Here is a 16,786-nt window from a genome sequence, read left to right as displayed (position 1 = left end):
GAATCCGATATAGTGTTTTTAATCAATAAAACTGTTTTTTAATATCTTGCTGCATTTTGTATAAGTTCATACTCAAGTTTAAATAACCAACAACACTAAAGCTATTCTGTTAGACCTGTATGCAAAAAATATTTCATAGTTCAGCAACACTGATCAATCTAATAAACTTAAACCTGCTCCATCCTCCCTATTCTGGCATTTTAAAGAGTACTTAGCTTAAGCAACCTCACTAACAGGGTGCCAACTCCCAGTAACAAAAAAAATGTATTGATGCAATGTTGAACATTATTACACAGGAGAAACCAACTACAGTAAAATAATGACACCGTGACGTCTCTGCCTTTGTAAACAGAGGGACAGTAACTGCGTGTAAACCTGCAGACAGTCAGATTAACAGTATTTCGTCTCTATCTGCCATTCTGCCATTCATCTCATGTAAACAATAACGTGGCCACAGCGTGACGTGAAAAAAGGCGCATACCTTTGACGTTGCGTGACAAACTCTGTATTCCTCGTCCACACGTAAACACAAAGGGTTTTAAAAAATCCCAGTTTTCTGTGAAAACGCCGTTTACGTGGACGAAACAGCTGCGTGTTCAGAAACACCCGTGTAGGTGCGGACGCAGCGTAAAAGAGTTAGTAGTTTATTTTCTTACTGCCTGTAATTTATTGCAGATTACTTGTATTTGCAAACATTTTTCTTGTAAAACAAAGGGGGCGCAGCAGAAAAAGTTTGGGAACCAGTGCTGTAACTATGAGACAGATGGCTGACACACGAACCTGTGGGAAGTAACATGTTTGTAGAAATGTGAAAATGTTCATGCCATAATCCCTCCCATGTTTCCGTGTGGCACTGTGGAGTAATGCACAATTCTTCCAAACACGGACAAAATATGTAGAGGGAGATTTGTTACAAGGTGTGTTGTAATCCCAGAACAGTGAAGATTACATAACAGAAGAGCTTCACAGCTCGTCAGGCAGCAAGTGGACACTGAAGAGTGTGTGCGCCTTATCAGAAGGAAAACTGTTCTCTGCACCTGAGATAAAGGATCGTATAAAAGAAGAGCGAGCGCTCCCTGAGGTCTCCGACTTCTTAGACATTTGAACCTAGACAGGAGACGTGTGAGAATGGCAGGAGAGGACAAAAGGAGAGATGAACGAACTGCTGGAGGATCAGAAGGAAAGCAAAACAGGTTGGAGACAAATCAGTTGCTCTTTAATAAAATGGATGAAGCAGCATGTACACTTGTGAGACATGCATGTGTGAGGTCAGGTAAACCTCTACAACATGCTGAAATGCTGCTTCTAACACAGAATAGACCGACGAGCATTAATCGTGTATCCCCACAGGATGGAGCCCGAGGCTGACGACCAGCGAGTGGAGCGAGGCCCAAAGAAGCGTGGCGTGCTGCCCAAACGACTGCTGATAATGTCGTCTGTGGCTGTTGTGCTCATCGTGCTGCTGACTGTCATCGTTGTACCTGTTGTGCTGCTCACTAAGACGCCAGGTACATTTTTACAATATGTACGATTTATATGATAAAACAATGATGCAACTTTGTTTATGATCCAGATGATGAAACATACCTGAGTAAATGTATTTATTACTCATCACCAGAGGTACATTTCACAGTACTTTGTACTTATATACTGTATTATATACAACTGCAATAATATCAGAGTCCAGCTGGAGCTGGTTGCAGCACCTGTGGCCTTCAAAGCATTTTCTCTGCATTGGATCTGAGCAGCACGGTGGTTGCCGCACAGCAAGAAGGTCCTGAGTTCAATTCCACCATCAGGCCGGGGTCTTTCTGTGCAGAGTTTGCATGTTCTCCCCGTGTTTGCGTGGGTTCCCTCCGGGTACTCCGGCTTCCTCCCACCGTCCAAAGACATGCAGCTTGTGGGGATAGGTTAATTGGATAATCCAAATTGCCACTAGGTTTGAATGTGCGAGTGAATGTGAGTGTGAATGGTTGTCTGTCCCTGTGTGTTGGCCCTGCGACAGACTGGCGACCTGTCCAGGGTGTACCCCGCCTCTCGCCCTATGACAGGTGGGATAGGCTCCAGCGCCCCCTGCGACCCTGAAAAGGATAAGCGGAAGCAAATGGACGGATGGATGGATGGATCTGAACAACAGTCAAATCTGAGCAGACGTGCCAAAGCTTTGTTTCTTGTTTTCTGTTTGCACCATAGATCTTCCAAATGTTTCAGTTCAGGATTTTTTAACTGCTGTCATGTACACCATCAGTAAACTGTGACATTACTGCTTTTACCTAACCTAATCATCACCACGTTTCACTGTAAAGACCAGGGCGCTGCTTTAGTTGGATGAGCAGGCGACCACGTGCAGCACGGTTTGAGTCCGACCTGCGGCCCTTTGCTGCGTGTGTCCCCCTCCTTCCTCTTCACCGTGTCTGTCTAATAAGGCCAAACACAGACTGTAGGCTTAGCCGTGGTTCTGAAAGTCGAATGGAAGCTCAAAGTGCACGACTGGCAGTGTTGTGACATACATACCTACTGCATGTAGAGTTCACCTGAGTGTACAGCGACAGTAAGATGTCTTTGCACAGGTGAAACAGCCCACAGTGTTGCAGGGTTTCACAGGGTGCTGCAGCCTCCAGCAGTGTGCCTTCTCCAAACGTAACACTTAAATACTCGCTGTGTCAGCATCACAACTTTATATTGCTGCTGCTAAAATCAGTGATTACAGTGATCAAAGTTCATTTGATATCATACTGCAGCTCATTGCAATGCCATGATGCATGAGTGCTCATCATTTGGCTTCTGGTCTTATGACAGGACCATAGTCATGTGGACAAAAAGTACACGGCTGCTTTGAACTGTGTGACTTTTGAATCAACTGACATGAAATGTGTAACAAAGATAATGTTACACGATGTGTTTTGTGCTGTTAGACCTTGGTCTCTTTGAGTAATATGTGACAGTAGCTTCTTTAAAAAAGACACTAAGAAAAAAGCATTCAGAGTCAGAACCAGACACGGAGAAGCTGCATTCAGCTTTTATGCTCCTTATATCTGGAACAAACTCCCAGAAAGCCTCAGATCAGCTGAAACACTCAGTTTATTTAAATCCAGGTTGAAGACTCACCTGTTCTCAGCTGCATTTGAATAAAGCACCAAATCCACACTTTAAGCTTAAATTTCAAAACTTACATTTAACTACTGATTTTATCTGTTTTGATTTTATATACTGTTTTGTTTGTTTGTTTGTTTGTTTGTTTGTTTGTTTGTTTGTTTGTTTGTTTGTTTGTTTGCTTGTTTTAATCAATTTTAAATCATGCTTTTTATTTGTTTTTGTTTCTAATGTCTCTGTAAAGCACTTTGAATCACCTTGTTGTTGAATTGTGCTATACAAATAAACTTGCCTTGCCTTCATGAGTATCTGCAACCTTCTTTAAAAGCCAAATCCCATCTGTCTCGCTTCAGCTGACAGAATCTTTAAGCTGAAGAAATGAATGAACTTTAAACAAGCTGCTCTCCCAACAAAGAGCAGCCTCCCCAAACACACCGTCGGCTGTTTTAGCTGAAAGCTCCCAGTTCTGCTGTGACAGGGACTACGTACCTATGACTCCGTCACTGTCTTGCTGTCCAATCGTGTTCCTCAGCTCCGTCTTCTGCCTCGTTCTCTGGTGGAGACATGCTGGAGTACTTGGTGCAGACGGGGAACATCAGTGAAGCGGACGGCCTTTTGGCTACGTGGTTTCACCGAGCCAACAGCAAGGAGGACATGTACAAAGCGCTCATGGGTAAAAACACTCACACAGACAACACTGCATTATTTGATGGTGTCGGTGCCTGAACCTACAGTCAGGTACAGACAAAACAAGCACCGCCTCCTGTCATCTTTCCAGGTGACACCATGATCTTGGAAGCTGACGTCACTCTCATGGGTTATGGGACCCCTGATGAAAAGCCAGTGCCGATCATGGCACACCCTCCCGACATATATAGTGACAACACTCTCGACGAATGGTTAGATGCTGTACTGGCTTCTGGAAAAGGTACAGATCAGAACTGTTTCCACAGAAAGTCCATCTGATCACAGTTTTTAAAGGCGTGTTCGTTTGCAGGCATCAAGTTGGACTTTAAGGCTCTGGAATCAGTGGGTTTGTCACTGGACCTGCTTAAACAAAAGGAAAGCAACAAGGGAATAAACAGACCTGTGTGGCTGAATGCAGACATCCTCAGAGGCCCCAACGTCCCAAGCTTTGTAGCTCCAGTCAATGGAAGCAGGTATGAAATCCAGCTAGACCGGACACAGACCCTTGGACAGAGTTCAGAATTAGGAAGGGAAAATGTCTAACATCTAAAGACTGATCGGGAGGTTGGTGGTTCGATCCCTGGATCCTCCAGTCTGCATGCCAAGTGTCCCTGGGCATGATACTAGCCCCAGGTCGCTCTCCGATCTCAGCACGAATGTAGTTAGGAAGCACTAAAAAGCTTAGAAGAAAGTGACTGGGTGAGTGTGGTGTGGAGACTTGGGAGAGCAGGAAAGTGCTACGTAAGAATCAGTCCATGTTTATGTCTCCCTCTTTTTTCAGGTTTTTGGAACTCATTCAGGACAAGTTTCCAGATGTGACTTTGTCTCCTGGGTGGAAGGTATGGCACGCTCGCAGTAAGAACCCCATTGAACCATTATACCAGGCATGTGACGAGGTTCTGGGAATGTTCCTGTCAGAAACAGGAAGAGACTCAAGGAATCCTGAACTGACATTTATGAGAGAATTCAAAGCTGGAAGAAGAACTTTGAGCTTCAAAAAGATCCTTTGAGCTAAAGTAGACAAAACAGCTTTTATGTTCCTGTGATCCCTAAAATTAAAGACAGTTGAATTAATGTTGACATGCATCACCCATCAAGAGTTTGGACACCTTCTCATTTCATGGTTCTCTTTATTTCTACTACTTTCTACACTGTAGATACTGAAGACATCAAAGCAAGATATATGGAATTATGTAGCAAAGAAAACAATGATAACTCTAAAATACATTTAGAGTCCTGTGAGTAGCCGCCCTTTGTTTTGTTGACAGAGCTGCGGCCTTCTCTCAGCTTCATGATGTCGTCACCTGAGATGGTTTCACCTCACAGGTGAGCCTGTCAGGGTTCATTGGTGGTGTTGGGACCATCAGTCGTGTTGTGCAGAAGTCAGGGCTGTTAGCTGTGTACCAACCTATTTGACAACTGTTGAAATTCATATTATGGCAACAACCAATGAGCTAAGTAAAGAGAAACAACAGCCCATCATTACTGTAAGAGCTGAAGGTCAGTCAGTCGGAAACTTTGAATGTGTCCCCAAGTGCAGTCAGAAAAACCATCAAGACTACGATGAAACTGTCTGACATGAGGACGCCCCAGGAAAGGAAGACCAGGAGTCCCTCTGCTGCTGAGGATACAATCATCCGAGTCACCAGCCTCAGAAATCACAAGTTAACAGCAGCTCAGATTAGAGCCCAGATAGATGTCACACAGAGTAGAGACACATCTGAGTAGAGTAGAGACTGTACAAATCAGGCCTTTATGGTCAAATAGCTGCTGAGAAACCACGACTAAGGAAAAGCAACAAGCAGAGATTTGTTTGGGCCAAGAAACACAAGATGAGTCCAAATTGGAGAACTTTGGTTCCACTTTGTGAACGATGGTCTCTACATGCACGGTTCCCACTGTGAAGCATGGGGTTGATGGTTTGCTGGTGTGGGGGGCTTTACTGGTGACACTGGTGGAGATTTCTTTAAACTGAAGGCACACTGACCCAGCATGGCTACCACAGCATCCTGCAGCAACATGCCATCCCATCATGGAGAGTGATGGAGGCCTGGCCTCCACAGTGGAGATGGTAAACACATGGTTTATATTTTTGACTGAATAACAGCTGTATGTGCTTTATTTCTTTAGGTCCTCTATATTCACCAGCTCACAAACGAAACCTACTCCAGAGCCACGGTGGAAGAAATGTACAACATGATCAAAGACGTACCTCAAAGGGTAAGTGTGAATCCAGGTTTCAGTGGTCCCAGTTCAACACGCTCCCATCCCAACACGCCTGGGACAAATCGTCGGTGTGTTGCGTGCTGGGATGAGAACGCTCTGAGGTGTCGGAGAACGGCAGAGCTGACTGGTCAACGTTTCGTCTCTTAGGTGACGTTCCCAGTCCACGCCATGCTGGTTCGCAGCGGCTGGCAGCACCTGAGCTGGCTCCTCAACCAGTCACCACGGTAACAGATAACTTCCACGTTTACTATGGCAATGACTGGAAATCTGCTAATCAAACCAGTAACTGGGGGCTGCTCGCTGCCCATGAGCGCCACAGACTGACTGTCATGTTTTGTGTCTAGGTTCAGCCTGACTTTGTGGCAGGGCTCTGTTAACCCCAGCGTCAGCGACCTGCTGTTTGTCCGTGACAACACCCACCCGTGGCAAGTCTACTATGACATATATGAACCCACGCTGTCAGAATTTAAGCAGGCTGTAGGTGAGGAGCGTTCATATGGAGCAGACTTACACAGACTATGTTTGGGTAAAATAATAATTGTGTGTGTGTGATTTATTCAAATCAACAGATTTGTTTTCAGTGAGTTCTGACTGTTGTTGAAGACTAAAGAAAAACATTATTAGAAAACTACATGAAAAATCATTGGAAACTGAACCTTCTGCTCATTGTGTGCATTTGTTTAAGCTTCTTCTGAGATGAAGAGTTTGCTTCTGTTTAGTTCTTCCTGGTTCATTGTGTGTGTTCACAGGTAAGCAGGACAGCGTGAGGAGGTTCTATCCTGGAGGAGATCTGATGGAGTTTCTCCACCCAGGTTACAGCTCAGACCTCATGAACCGCCTGGCTGTGCCTTTGCTCCCCGTCACCGGCCGGGCCTCCCTGCTCCGTCAGCTTTCAGGCAGGTTTTACACCTCAGGGTTTATAACCTGATTTTAACGGGCCAGACTGAAACGCCCGGGCAAAGCACGCTCTCAAAGTTGTACTTTACATATGCTAGCGACATCTGGTGGTAACATCATGAATGACAGCGGGGCACTGTCGCCAGAAACACCAAGAAACTGCCTCATTTGTGCCACGAAGCATTCAGAGATCCCTCGTGAGTTTTTTCTCAAGGTATTTTTAAAGTGAACTTGCTGTATGCACTGAAGTCATGTGGCAGCTGAACCTTTCGTTCACATCGGTCATCAGGATGATGTTCTTAGTGACTCTTGGTGGCAGAAAAGCTGATGTCCTGGGATTTTGACCGTTACAGTAACAATTGTGAAAAACGCAAACTATCTGTTGTTTTGGTAGAAATGAAAGCGCCAGAAGTGTTCACAGCTGTGCTGAGCAGAGAATACAGAGCACAGCTGCTTGATCAGAAATCAGTGTTTGAAGCCGCAGTGGACCGAGGCGGCGTGTTGGACAACGGGGAAGTGACTGCTGCAGAGGTGCGGCTAACATTTGGCCCTTTGAGTATCAGTCGTGGTCACAGCCTGTCCGTCCCTTCACAGCTGCGGTCTCCTCATCACCTCATGATAATGCAGCATGTCACAGATCAGCTGTTCATCCTGATGATGTCAAACTGTAAACCTGCACATGCTGCTGTCGCACCACCTTAAAGTCACACTGATACTCTGTTTCACTAACAGGTGGGGGCAGCGGGATGCTGGTCGTTCGTGTGACCTCTGACAGCAGTCGACCTGGAGTCCTTCTGGTAGAAGGTTCTGGAAGGAGCTCAGAGCTCCTCACACTGCAGGTATATCTGTAGATCACCAGCCAACCACCAGCCAGGTTACATTTTTATTAAGGCCAATCATGTGTGTGTTCTCAGGATGTTATTCAGACCCTTGGGCAGGCTGCTGATACCTCCTGGGGAATTTACCTGAGGGTCCAGAGTCAGCAGCTGCTGGAGGCTTCTCTTAACCTGCTGCAGTCAGCCTACGGGGCCGACGAGCTCCACAGGCCTGTGTGGATCAGCATGGAGGGCTTACAGAGCAGCGACAGCACAGCAGTAAGCACATCTGATCCCCCCGAAGCAGTGTCTGCAGACAATACGTTAATAAAGAACAGAGCAGACGCATGTCACGTTTAACACACCTGGCTGGAAATCCATCCAACTAGAATCGAGCAGGTGTAAATGTTGGAGCCTCCTCGAGGGTCCACCCTGGCTGGGAAACTATCACACCCCCACAGAGAGAACAGTTGTATAAGCTGCATGTTTGTCAGACGGTCCCCAAGCAAATGCAATCCTCTGTTCGTCATGAAGGCTTTTTAGCTGCTCAGGCTTGGTCAGCCAAGCTCAAGTTCACTCCAACAATGTCCAGTGCCGATCCAGTTAGACGATGGAAACGTGTCATTTTAGGCTGTTTCATAGTCGTCCTTCTCTTTGCTCCAGGTCTTTGTGTCCACAGTCGAGCGCCTGTTTCCATACGTCACTGTAGTCCTGGCTGAGCACAGATGGCCTCCTCGGATCCCAGCGGCGGTGTCACAGAGGGTGGCTCTACACCTGAATGCAGCCTCGCTGCCCACGGGGCAGGAGCAGCTTTATGCTTTACTGGGAATGATGGACAAATACGACTTTATAATTGAGGTGGACACAAAGAAAGGTGGTGCAGCTGTCACTGTGGTGAAGGAGCTCCGTGCACAGCGTGCAGGCAGAGCAAGCAGAAGCCTGTATATTCTACCTCAGTGATCAGAGCACGTGTGGGCTGAGAGCAGGTTTAAATGTGCTTTTATAGTCACCACAGAGTCTCAGTGTGTATAGAAATGCTGCTGCTTTGGGTTGCTGAAGTTAACATCATTATACTGTATATATATGATTCAATGATTATTATAAAATTCATAATAAATTCTATTAAAGGAACCAAGTCCAAAACCAGAATTAGCCTCTTAGCCTGTGTGAGCCTGTCCGAGGTTTGTGATTCAGCAGCAGCTGAACACGTATGAAACACTCTCCTGCTGCAGCTAACATTTCACATGCAGCCCGCCTCTCTTACTGACTGCAGCACTGCATTATTTGCATCCATAAATGTGTCTTTAAAGTGTCACAGGTGGCATCAGTGCTCTCAGAGGCTCACTTGGTACTTTTAATGCTGATTTTTGAACGTTTACAACAAAGAAAATCATCCATCACTCGATTAAAACAAGGAAAAATACAACACAGCACTTTATTGTAGTTCAGTGGAAAAAGTGAATATTCATGTTTTAAACCAGCACGTCATGTTGAACTGCAGCAAACAGTTATAGTGTTCAAATGAACCTGCATTAAGTACAAGCCCACACCTGTACAGCTGTTACAGTCATGTACCTTTAACCTACAAACATGAACAGCAGCTCAGTCACTGACACAGCGGCTGATTTTACTCACTTAACACGTCGATTGTTACTGCTGACCTTTGTATCAATCCATGAAATGATCATAAAGTCTTCCCGCCACATAAACCAAGCAGGCTGTCCCCACAGTAGCGTCTGGTGCTGAGGAGAGCCTCGGACAGGCTGCTGCCACTGTCACAGTCTGTTCCTGGTCAAGTACTGGCTGCAGGAGCAGAAGGTGTGGTAGAAAGAGGAGGACAGGCCGGCAATATCTGTGGAGATGTAGGGAAGGACCTCCGGAGACGCCTGGTTAAAGTAGCTGATCTGAAAGAAAGACAACATACTAATAACAGCCAGCTGTGATAAGAGCACATGTACGACTGCTGCTTTTCTCACCAGGGACTTGTTGTCTTTGGTCTCCAGTATGGTGAATCCAGCACACAGAACCTCTCCTCTGTTATAGCCTTCAGTGGGAGGGTGAGTGGGCAGGGACACGGAGCGCAGGGCGATGACATACGGGTCTCTGAAGGAAAACAGAAAGGGAACGCATCAGGAAACCCTGCAGGACACAGGTGGATGGATCTGGCTCTACTGACCCGCTGCCACATGGCTTCCTTTTGGAGGCCAACAGGATGAAGTCCTGGAGAATCCCTTTTGCCTGATTGGCTGCAGTGGGAGATCCCATCGCGCCATGACGCACCGATGGAGTCACCACACGATATATGAAGTCATCGTTGTCGACCAGCTGAATCAGCTCGCACTTCCTGTTTGAGGAAACACATACACACTGTTAAAAAGGGGACTGGCAGCACTGTTTAAAGACTAAGCTGCAGTTCACTCCACAGGTATCCACGCAGAGGCAAACAGCTGCTTCTGTGCTTCACCAGCTGAGGGGTGGAGCTCGTGCATAGGGACACTGAAGGGGAAAACTACATAACAAAGGGCTTGGTGATGACATCACCCAGATCTCCACCCATCTCTGCTGCTTATCCTTCTCAGGGTCGCAGGGGGTGGAGCCTATCCTAGCCGTCTTAGAGGCAGGGTACACACTGGACAGGTCGCCAGTCGGTCGCAGGGCTAAACACGAGAGTTTCCAGTTAACCCAACCCACTAACTGCATGTCTTGGACTGTGGAGGAAGCTGGAGGACAGGGGGGGACCCAGGGGGGACGCAGGGGGAACCCAGGGGGGACACAGGGGGAACCCAGGGGGACGCGGGGGGAACCCAGGGGGGACGCGGGGGGAACCCAGAGGGACGCGGGGGGAACCCAGGGGGGACGCGGGGGGAACCCAGGGGGACGCGGGGGGAACCCAGGGGGACGCAGGGGGACGCGGGGCGAACCCAGGGGGATGCAGGGGGAACCCAGGGGGACGCGGGGCGAACCCAGGGGGACGCAGGGGGAACCCAGGGGGACGCGGGGGGAACCCAGGGGGACGCGGGGGGAACGCAGGGGGAACCCAGGGGGACGCGGGGCGAACCCAGGGGGACGCGGGGGGAACCCAGAGGGACGCGGGGGGAACCCAGGGGGGACGCAGGGGGAACCCAGGGGGGACGCAGGGGGAACCCAGAGGGACGCGGGGCGAACCCAGGGGGACGCGGGGGGAACCCAGAGGGACGCGGGGGGAACCCAGGGGGATGCGGGGGGAACCCAGGGGGGACGCAGGGAGAACCCAGAGGGACGCGGGGCGAACCCAGGGGGACGCGGGGGGAACCCAGAGGGACGCGGGGGAACCCAGGGGGACGCGGGGGGAACCCAGAGGGACGCGGGGCGAACCCAGGGGGACGCGGGGGGAACCCAGAGGGACGCGGGGGGAACCCAGGGGGACGCGGGGGGAACCCAGAGGGACGCGGGGGAACCCAGGGGGACGCGGGGGGAACCCAGAGGGACGCGGGGGAACCCAGGGGGACGCGGGGGGAACCCAGGGGGATGCGGGGGGAACCCAGAGGGACGCGGGGGAACCCAGGGGGACGCGGGGGGAACCCAGGGGGACGCGGGGGGAACCCAGAGGGACGCGGGGGGAACATGCAAACTCCCCGGCCTGATGCAATGATAGCATATTAGATGGAGTTGTAAATCTAAACTCCACATCACTGCATAAACAGCTCGTGCTCCACCTTACAATCCAACGTATTAAAAACCCTCGCTTGGGGCAGACTCCTGCCGCGACGTTCCACCGGAGAACCACGGCCTCTGAACCATCCATCCAGTCCTTATTAAGGGTCAGACTGTGATGAAGCCAACAGGACTGCATCATCTGCAAAAACAAGGAAGCTGCCCTCCTCACATCAGCTACACTTAGAGATCCTGTTCGTGAATATCACACACAGGATCGGTCACACACCCTCGAGTCCTCCTACTGAGGAGCAGCCACAGCTTTCACTCCATTTCTAAATGGACCGCTGCGATACACCCCACAGACGCCGTCCTGGTACCTGGTTGTCCGAGTCTACAGAGCACTTATAAACCTCTCTCCAGACGTCCTGTGAGGGTGAAGATCTGGTCCGGTGTCCCACAGCCAGGATGGAATGGGGGCCCAGATCTTCTCAACAGTGAGTTAACGCCTCCTTTTCAGCTCTGTGAAAAATAACTTTCCAGGGGAAGCTGAGCACTGCGATACCTCAGTGACCGATCCACAACATCCAGTTATTGTTTTAAAACTGGGATTTCCCACAGTGGTCTGCTCCACCAGCACAGGCCCACGGTGTTGACGGCATCGGAGACAAAGCTCCGCCTCCTCCACAGACGAGGGGAGTTTGGGTTCAAGAGCTGCTCACCACGTTCTTTCCACCACCTGCTGGTCATGAGATCAATGCAAAGCGTAAGGCTGCAAATCTAAGCAGCTAGGATGAGCTTCATCTGCAGGCTGGCTCGGCTGGGGGAGAGCCACCGTTCCCCTTTTATGTAAACGTGAGAATAAAGAGACAGACAGGCCCTCACAGCTAATGTCACTTTAACCTTAACATGTCAGCCTCAGTGCAAAGTGAGCAGCATGAACCTAAACCACACGTCGCTTATTTTTAACCCTGAACCTCAGAAAAGTCCATCATTGGAATCGGAGAACAATACCGAGGCAGCGAGTCGAAACAGGCCGCGCACAGAAACCGCTGAACTTGACTCGTAGCAACGGGCAAACAGACGAGTCCCAGAGTCTTACTTGTAATGCGAGTCCCAGCTCGGCCTGTTGCTCAGCTCGGCGAGTAAATCAAAGGCTCTGTGAGCAGGAACGTCCACCTCACATTCAATCTTGAAACTCAGCATGGACTTCTGCTCCAGGGTGTAAAGCTGAACCTGTGAACACAACATAAAGCGCCGATGGGCAGACTCACACAAACAAACAGCTCATTAGTGAGACGCACATACCTGGTCCTTCTCACAGCTCAGGCGCCAGCTGCTTCTGGCTGCCAGCATCTTCAGAGCTGAGACGTTGTTAAAGCTCAGATACACCTGGAAGCACAAACACAGGAACCACAAACTCATCTCCAGAGCTCAGCGTTAGCAGGCCGCCTCCCGCCATTCAAATACTACTTATTATATATGAATCAGCGCCGTCTAACAGTGTAAGTATTAAGGGTGCAAAATGAAGACAAACTGCTGCAGCACTATTTCTCATCTGCAGTGAAGGTGAAGCACAGCGGTGCGACACGTCGGCCTGTCAGAGGTTCAGTCGACTAAATCAGTCTGCAGGCACGGCGGGAGTCTGACTGTGGCTCAGGTTTGGAGCTAAGTGGGACGACATGAACACGCTGAGGTCTGCTCGGTCAGATCATACAAACTGCAGTGGAACAAATCACTGAACATCCTTTAAGAAAGAAACAGAAATCACGTCCCACAAGTCGTGACGACGCAGCACCGACACACAGCTGAGACGCTGATGTGGGTGAAGAGACTCAGCTGAGAAAACTATTAAAGGTTTACTGTGTCCAGCTCAAGCACAGGCTGTGACAGGATCATCATCAGCTGACGAGCAGCTGTGGAAATCACCTTATTGGTGCAAAAATACTGTTTTATGTCCCGTATGTCCGGTAGATTCAGCTGCAGAAATGAGAACTAATGATGTGTTTGTGACAAGCTGCTAGTAACAAGGTGCCAAGTTGTCTTATTTGTAATACAGTAATACACACATGTATATAAAGAAAGTTTCTCTCCCGTGAGTCCACGAGGACTAACGTGAGCAGTACAGGTGACGGCGTGGAGCTTCTCCTCACCTGGTTGGTGGGATCCCAGGGAACAGACAGAGGCACCTCCCCCTGCGTGCGGGAAATGATGTACTTCCTAAACACAGAGGAATGCTGCATCAGGATGATGGCACTGTGCACAAAGCTGCACAACAAACGCTGATGTAGCTGCAGAGACGGTGCATTAGGGGCTGTTTGGAGACATGTACCTGTCCAGCCTGATCTTTTTCCTGGCCGTTGCCTCCTGAAACCTCCTTTGTCCTTCCTGTAAATGAGACGGACACACAGGCAGAGGGCACCAGTGTGTAACACAGCGGGCAGATTCCCAGCACCAGTTTATGACCAGTACACCGATCTGTGGCACAAACTGAGTGGAGTGTTATTACTCGGTGTTTGTTCACGCTGATAACGACCCACGACTACAGCGAGGCCGCTCCATCAGACGGATTTATGACCGATAACATGATGTGAAGCTCTGATCGCTGCTCAGCCGTCACGGCTTAATGGTTAATCGAGTGTTTCTGCACCTTCTTTATGACACTCGTGTTTTATCCTACAGGACGATCTCCACAAGCTGCTTCACCACAGATGAAGCGTGAATGAAGCTGACACCAACATTATCCTGTCAATCTACTGCTCCACACTTTAACCCCACCAGCACACACTCCCCTGACCGAGCTTTCCTGCAGGTGTATAATGTGGAACAATCATAGTAATGCTGTATTTACATGATTTCAACATTTGAATGGAGTTCATAATAACAGCGTTCACAGTGACGGGGCATGTGGACGTGCTCAGGCCTGTGAGCCACGGACGCTGTGACGCTTCCACCAGAAACAAAGGAAGGAAAACGCACGCAGAGGCCATGTTTCCTGCTGCGCAGTCATCCATCCATCAGCACCACGGGCGGTGCAAAAGGCGGACCCAGCTACACTGATGTCACCCACCGCTGCCTCTGAGCTCACCTTGGGTGAAGATCAGCTGTTATCAGGAGTCTGGCTGTGAAACGTTCATAGCTGACACCTTGTTAGCCAATCAGAGTGCGGTTTCATACCACAAATTCTGAAGCAGATTTCATGTCTTTCAGTCAGTATTAGCCAATCACAGACAGCCGCGTCACATCCAGACACTTTATGGATGCAGCACGCTAACGAGCCGTTTGTGAGCGTTAGTTTAACTCACCAGGGGTTCAGGTCGTATCCGTGGTAATGTGCGTGGCTTCCCGCCATCATCGAGCACCTCAAAGGTCATGAAGGCGGAGTTTATGTGTCGGTTAGGCCCCTCCTCATGGTAGGCCTCCGCGCGCACGCCCACCTCCATGCTGCAGTAAGGACACGTGTCAGTATGCAACCAGTGGTTCTGTCTGCTGCACAGCTGCAGTGCTGCGTCTCTGCCAGCGTTCTGGGATACCTGTTTCTGAAGGCGTTGTTCACTATCGCCTTCAGCAGCAATCTGTCTCCAACCTGAGAAGGTCCTCTGAAGGTGAACATGTCGATGGCTCGAAGGGTGGGATGAGCCTGAGACAGACGGCTGCAAGCAGAGAGCACAGAGACAATAGGCCACGACCTCCCACGTGCTCGCCGTGTTCAGGTTACTCACACAGCTGGACAGATCCTTTAATCTGCCACGAGGGCTGAACTACACTGATCAGAATGTGGAGGTCAAAGGTCACAATGGTGCATCCTATTTTTTGGTAAAAATATGAAGGAAGGACGTGTTTGTGACTGTACCTGGCAGCGATTGTAGCTACGTTCACCATCCAGGCCATGATCTGCCCTCCAAATGTATTCACCTGGGATTCAAACACAGCAATGATCTGACAGGCAGAAGTCTCAGCGGTACCATCACACACTGATGAACAGTCACATGTAAAACAGCTGGGTGTGTGTAGGATCCATACACACAGGTCAAAGTTAGATGTTTAGACACAAGTTCAGCCATTCGTGTTGTTTCAGAAATCGCTCTGCCCGGGGCTGGGCGCTCAGGTATGTAGCAGCTCAGTCCCGGTGGCTACTTGGCGGGGCCTGGCGCCTGTTGCTCGGTCAGGCCTCTTCCGGGGCGTGGGGGGCCCTCGGGCTCGGTTCAGTCAGGCACAGCTGGCTGCCGGCAGAGCCGGCGGGCACGCCACTGCAGCCCCCTCTGGCTTCTGCTCCGTGGCTGCTGGGTGACCCCTCATCTGGGGCTCTCCTCAGCCCTTCCCATGAGGGTGGCACGGATGCCCCTCCGGTGGTCCTCCTTGGGCTCTCGCACTCTGGGGCCTCTGGATGTCTGGGGCCTGGATCTCCTCCATGTCTGCTTCATGCCCTGGGGGGCGGGGCTATGGCCCTCTGCATCCTCTAGCAGACCATCACATGTGGAAACCATTTGAATACAAGCGTGCTGATCCACACAGGTGTGCACTGTCCATAGACACAAACTACACCTTTCTTGGCTGCTACTTCCAAGCACATTGTGCGCTGTCGGTCCTGCTTGCTGCACAACAACATTCAGTATTTAGTATTTACTGCTGTTTACACTTAGCTAGATTAATGTGATGCTGTTGTGTTTAGTATGTTGCTCTGTTTTTTGCTGGTTTTCTCTTTTTTCTCTCAACAGCTGATCCAGGAGATTTTTTTCTCTTCTTTCTCTTTTTAAGTTTCCTTTCTCACTGTCCCTCTCCCCTTTCTTTTCTTTCCTGTCCCTCACTCATGTCTGTCCCGTCTGTAACAATTGAAAATAAAATTAAATAAATAATAACAACAAAGGTCGATCAAATGGACCAATACGGCAAAGCTGTGATGATCCACTTGGTAAAGTAAATCCATTGGGTCTCCTTGTTGGTCTTCAGACAACAGATCTGGCTAAAGAACCAAATGGGACAGGCAAACGACCAAAACAAAATCGCTCTGACAGCAGCAGTCAGCGCCTCAGTCTACGCTCAGATGTAGTCAGTGTTTGGAGGCCACGAGCTGATGTTTTGAACCAAAAAAGGAGTAAAAGAAACAAAATGCTACTGCATCTCCACTTCAGCGTATTAAATAAAAGCCAAATGTTTTGTTCGTACGAAACGAGGCCACGCAGGTGTTTCTGGTGACAACAGCTTCAAACTCAGTCTCCTTCAAATATTCCACGTTGTAACAGCACGAGACAGAGCAGCGACAAACCGCCGCGTCCGCTGCAGTTCAGATGGGAAACACATGAAATGAACTGACCTGATGGTTTGCATGTGGAGGCAGAACCAGCTCCACACTCTCCACCCGAGTCCTCTCTGCTGCCACTGCACTGGGTCCCACTGAGCTGTCAACTGATACAGAAACAAGTCAAGTCGTCCCT

General features: G+C 49.4%; 2 protein-coding genes across 7 annotated transcripts in view; one reads left to right on the top strand and one right to left on the bottom strand.

The window, feature by feature from the left end:
• The first annotated feature begins 480 nt into the window (after positions 1-480).
• LOC113010984 (protein FAM151A) lies at positions 481-8,867 on the top strand. Its single transcript, XM_026150330.2, has 13 exons — positions 481-1,193; positions 1,351-1,508; positions 3,626-3,766; positions 3,872-4,021; positions 4,091-4,253; positions 4,562-4,619; positions 5,911-6,000; positions 6,154-6,230; positions 6,351-6,487; positions 6,756-6,902; positions 7,636-7,742; positions 7,818-7,997; positions 8,382-8,867. The coding sequence occupies exons 1-13, from the start codon at positions 1,129-1,131 to the stop codon at positions 8,676-8,678; spliced, it is 1,770 nt and encodes a 589-aa protein (XP_026006115.2). The 5' UTR covers positions 481-1,128; the 3' UTR covers positions 8,679-8,867.
• Positions 8,868-9,134: 267 nt separating this feature from the next.
• The window catches only part of LOC113011003 (acyl-coenzyme A thioesterase 11-like), a 14,748-nt gene continuing 7,096 nt past the window's right edge, over positions 9,135-16,786 (bottom strand). For 3 of the 6 annotated variants that reach the window (XM_026150364.2, XM_080292853.1, XM_080292852.1), the window contains 11 exons: positions 16,666-16,757; positions 15,205-15,266; positions 14,885-15,004; positions 14,657-14,795; positions 13,684-13,739; positions 13,505-13,571; positions 12,660-12,743; positions 12,454-12,587; positions 9,895-10,062; positions 9,695-9,821; positions 9,135-9,622 (listed from right to left, as the gene is read on the bottom strand). In XM_026150364.2, coding sequence (XP_026006149.1) covers positions 9,494-9,622; positions 9,695-9,821; positions 9,895-10,062; positions 12,454-12,587; positions 12,660-12,743; positions 13,505-13,571; positions 13,684-13,739; positions 14,657-14,795; positions 14,885-15,004; positions 15,205-15,266; positions 16,666-16,757 — 1,178 coding nt within the window. In that variant the 3' untranslated portion in view covers positions 9,135-9,493. The remainder of the gene's footprint in view (positions 9,623-9,694; positions 9,822-9,894; positions 10,063-12,453; positions 12,588-12,659; positions 12,744-13,504; positions 13,572-13,683; positions 13,740-14,656; positions 14,796-14,884; positions 15,005-15,204; positions 15,267-16,665; positions 16,758-16,786) is intronic. The other 3 variants (XM_080292855.1, XM_080292854.1, XM_026150365.2) reach the window with 3 other exon arrangements.

This window comes from Astatotilapia calliptera, chromosome 18 (genome assembly GCF_964374335.1).
Source record: "Astatotilapia calliptera chromosome 18, fAstCal68.1, whole genome shotgun sequence".
In the NCBI taxonomy this organism is placed as follows: Eukaryota; Metazoa; Chordata; class Actinopteri; order Cichliformes; family Cichlidae; genus Astatotilapia; species Astatotilapia calliptera.
The sequence above is the reverse complement of the archived record's forward strand: the minus strand, read 5'-3'. Positions and strand labels throughout refer to the sequence as shown.

What these genes read in the sequence shown, in the direction of transcription:
- LOC113010984 (XM_026150330.2), top strand. Translation starts at nt 1,129, where the DNA reads ATGGCAGGAGAGGACAAAAGGAGAGATGAACGAACTGCTGGAGGATCA. An exon ending in TCAGAAGGAAAGCAAAACAG is followed by an intron (nt 1,194 to 1,350) that starts GTTGGAGACAAA and finishes GTATCCCCACAG; the next exon opens with GATGGAGCCCGAGGCTGACG. An exon ending in GCTGCTCACTAAGACGCCAG is followed by an intron (nt 1,509 to 3,625) that starts GTACATTTTTAC and finishes CGTGTTCCTCAG; the next exon opens with CTCCGTCTTCTGCCTCGTTC.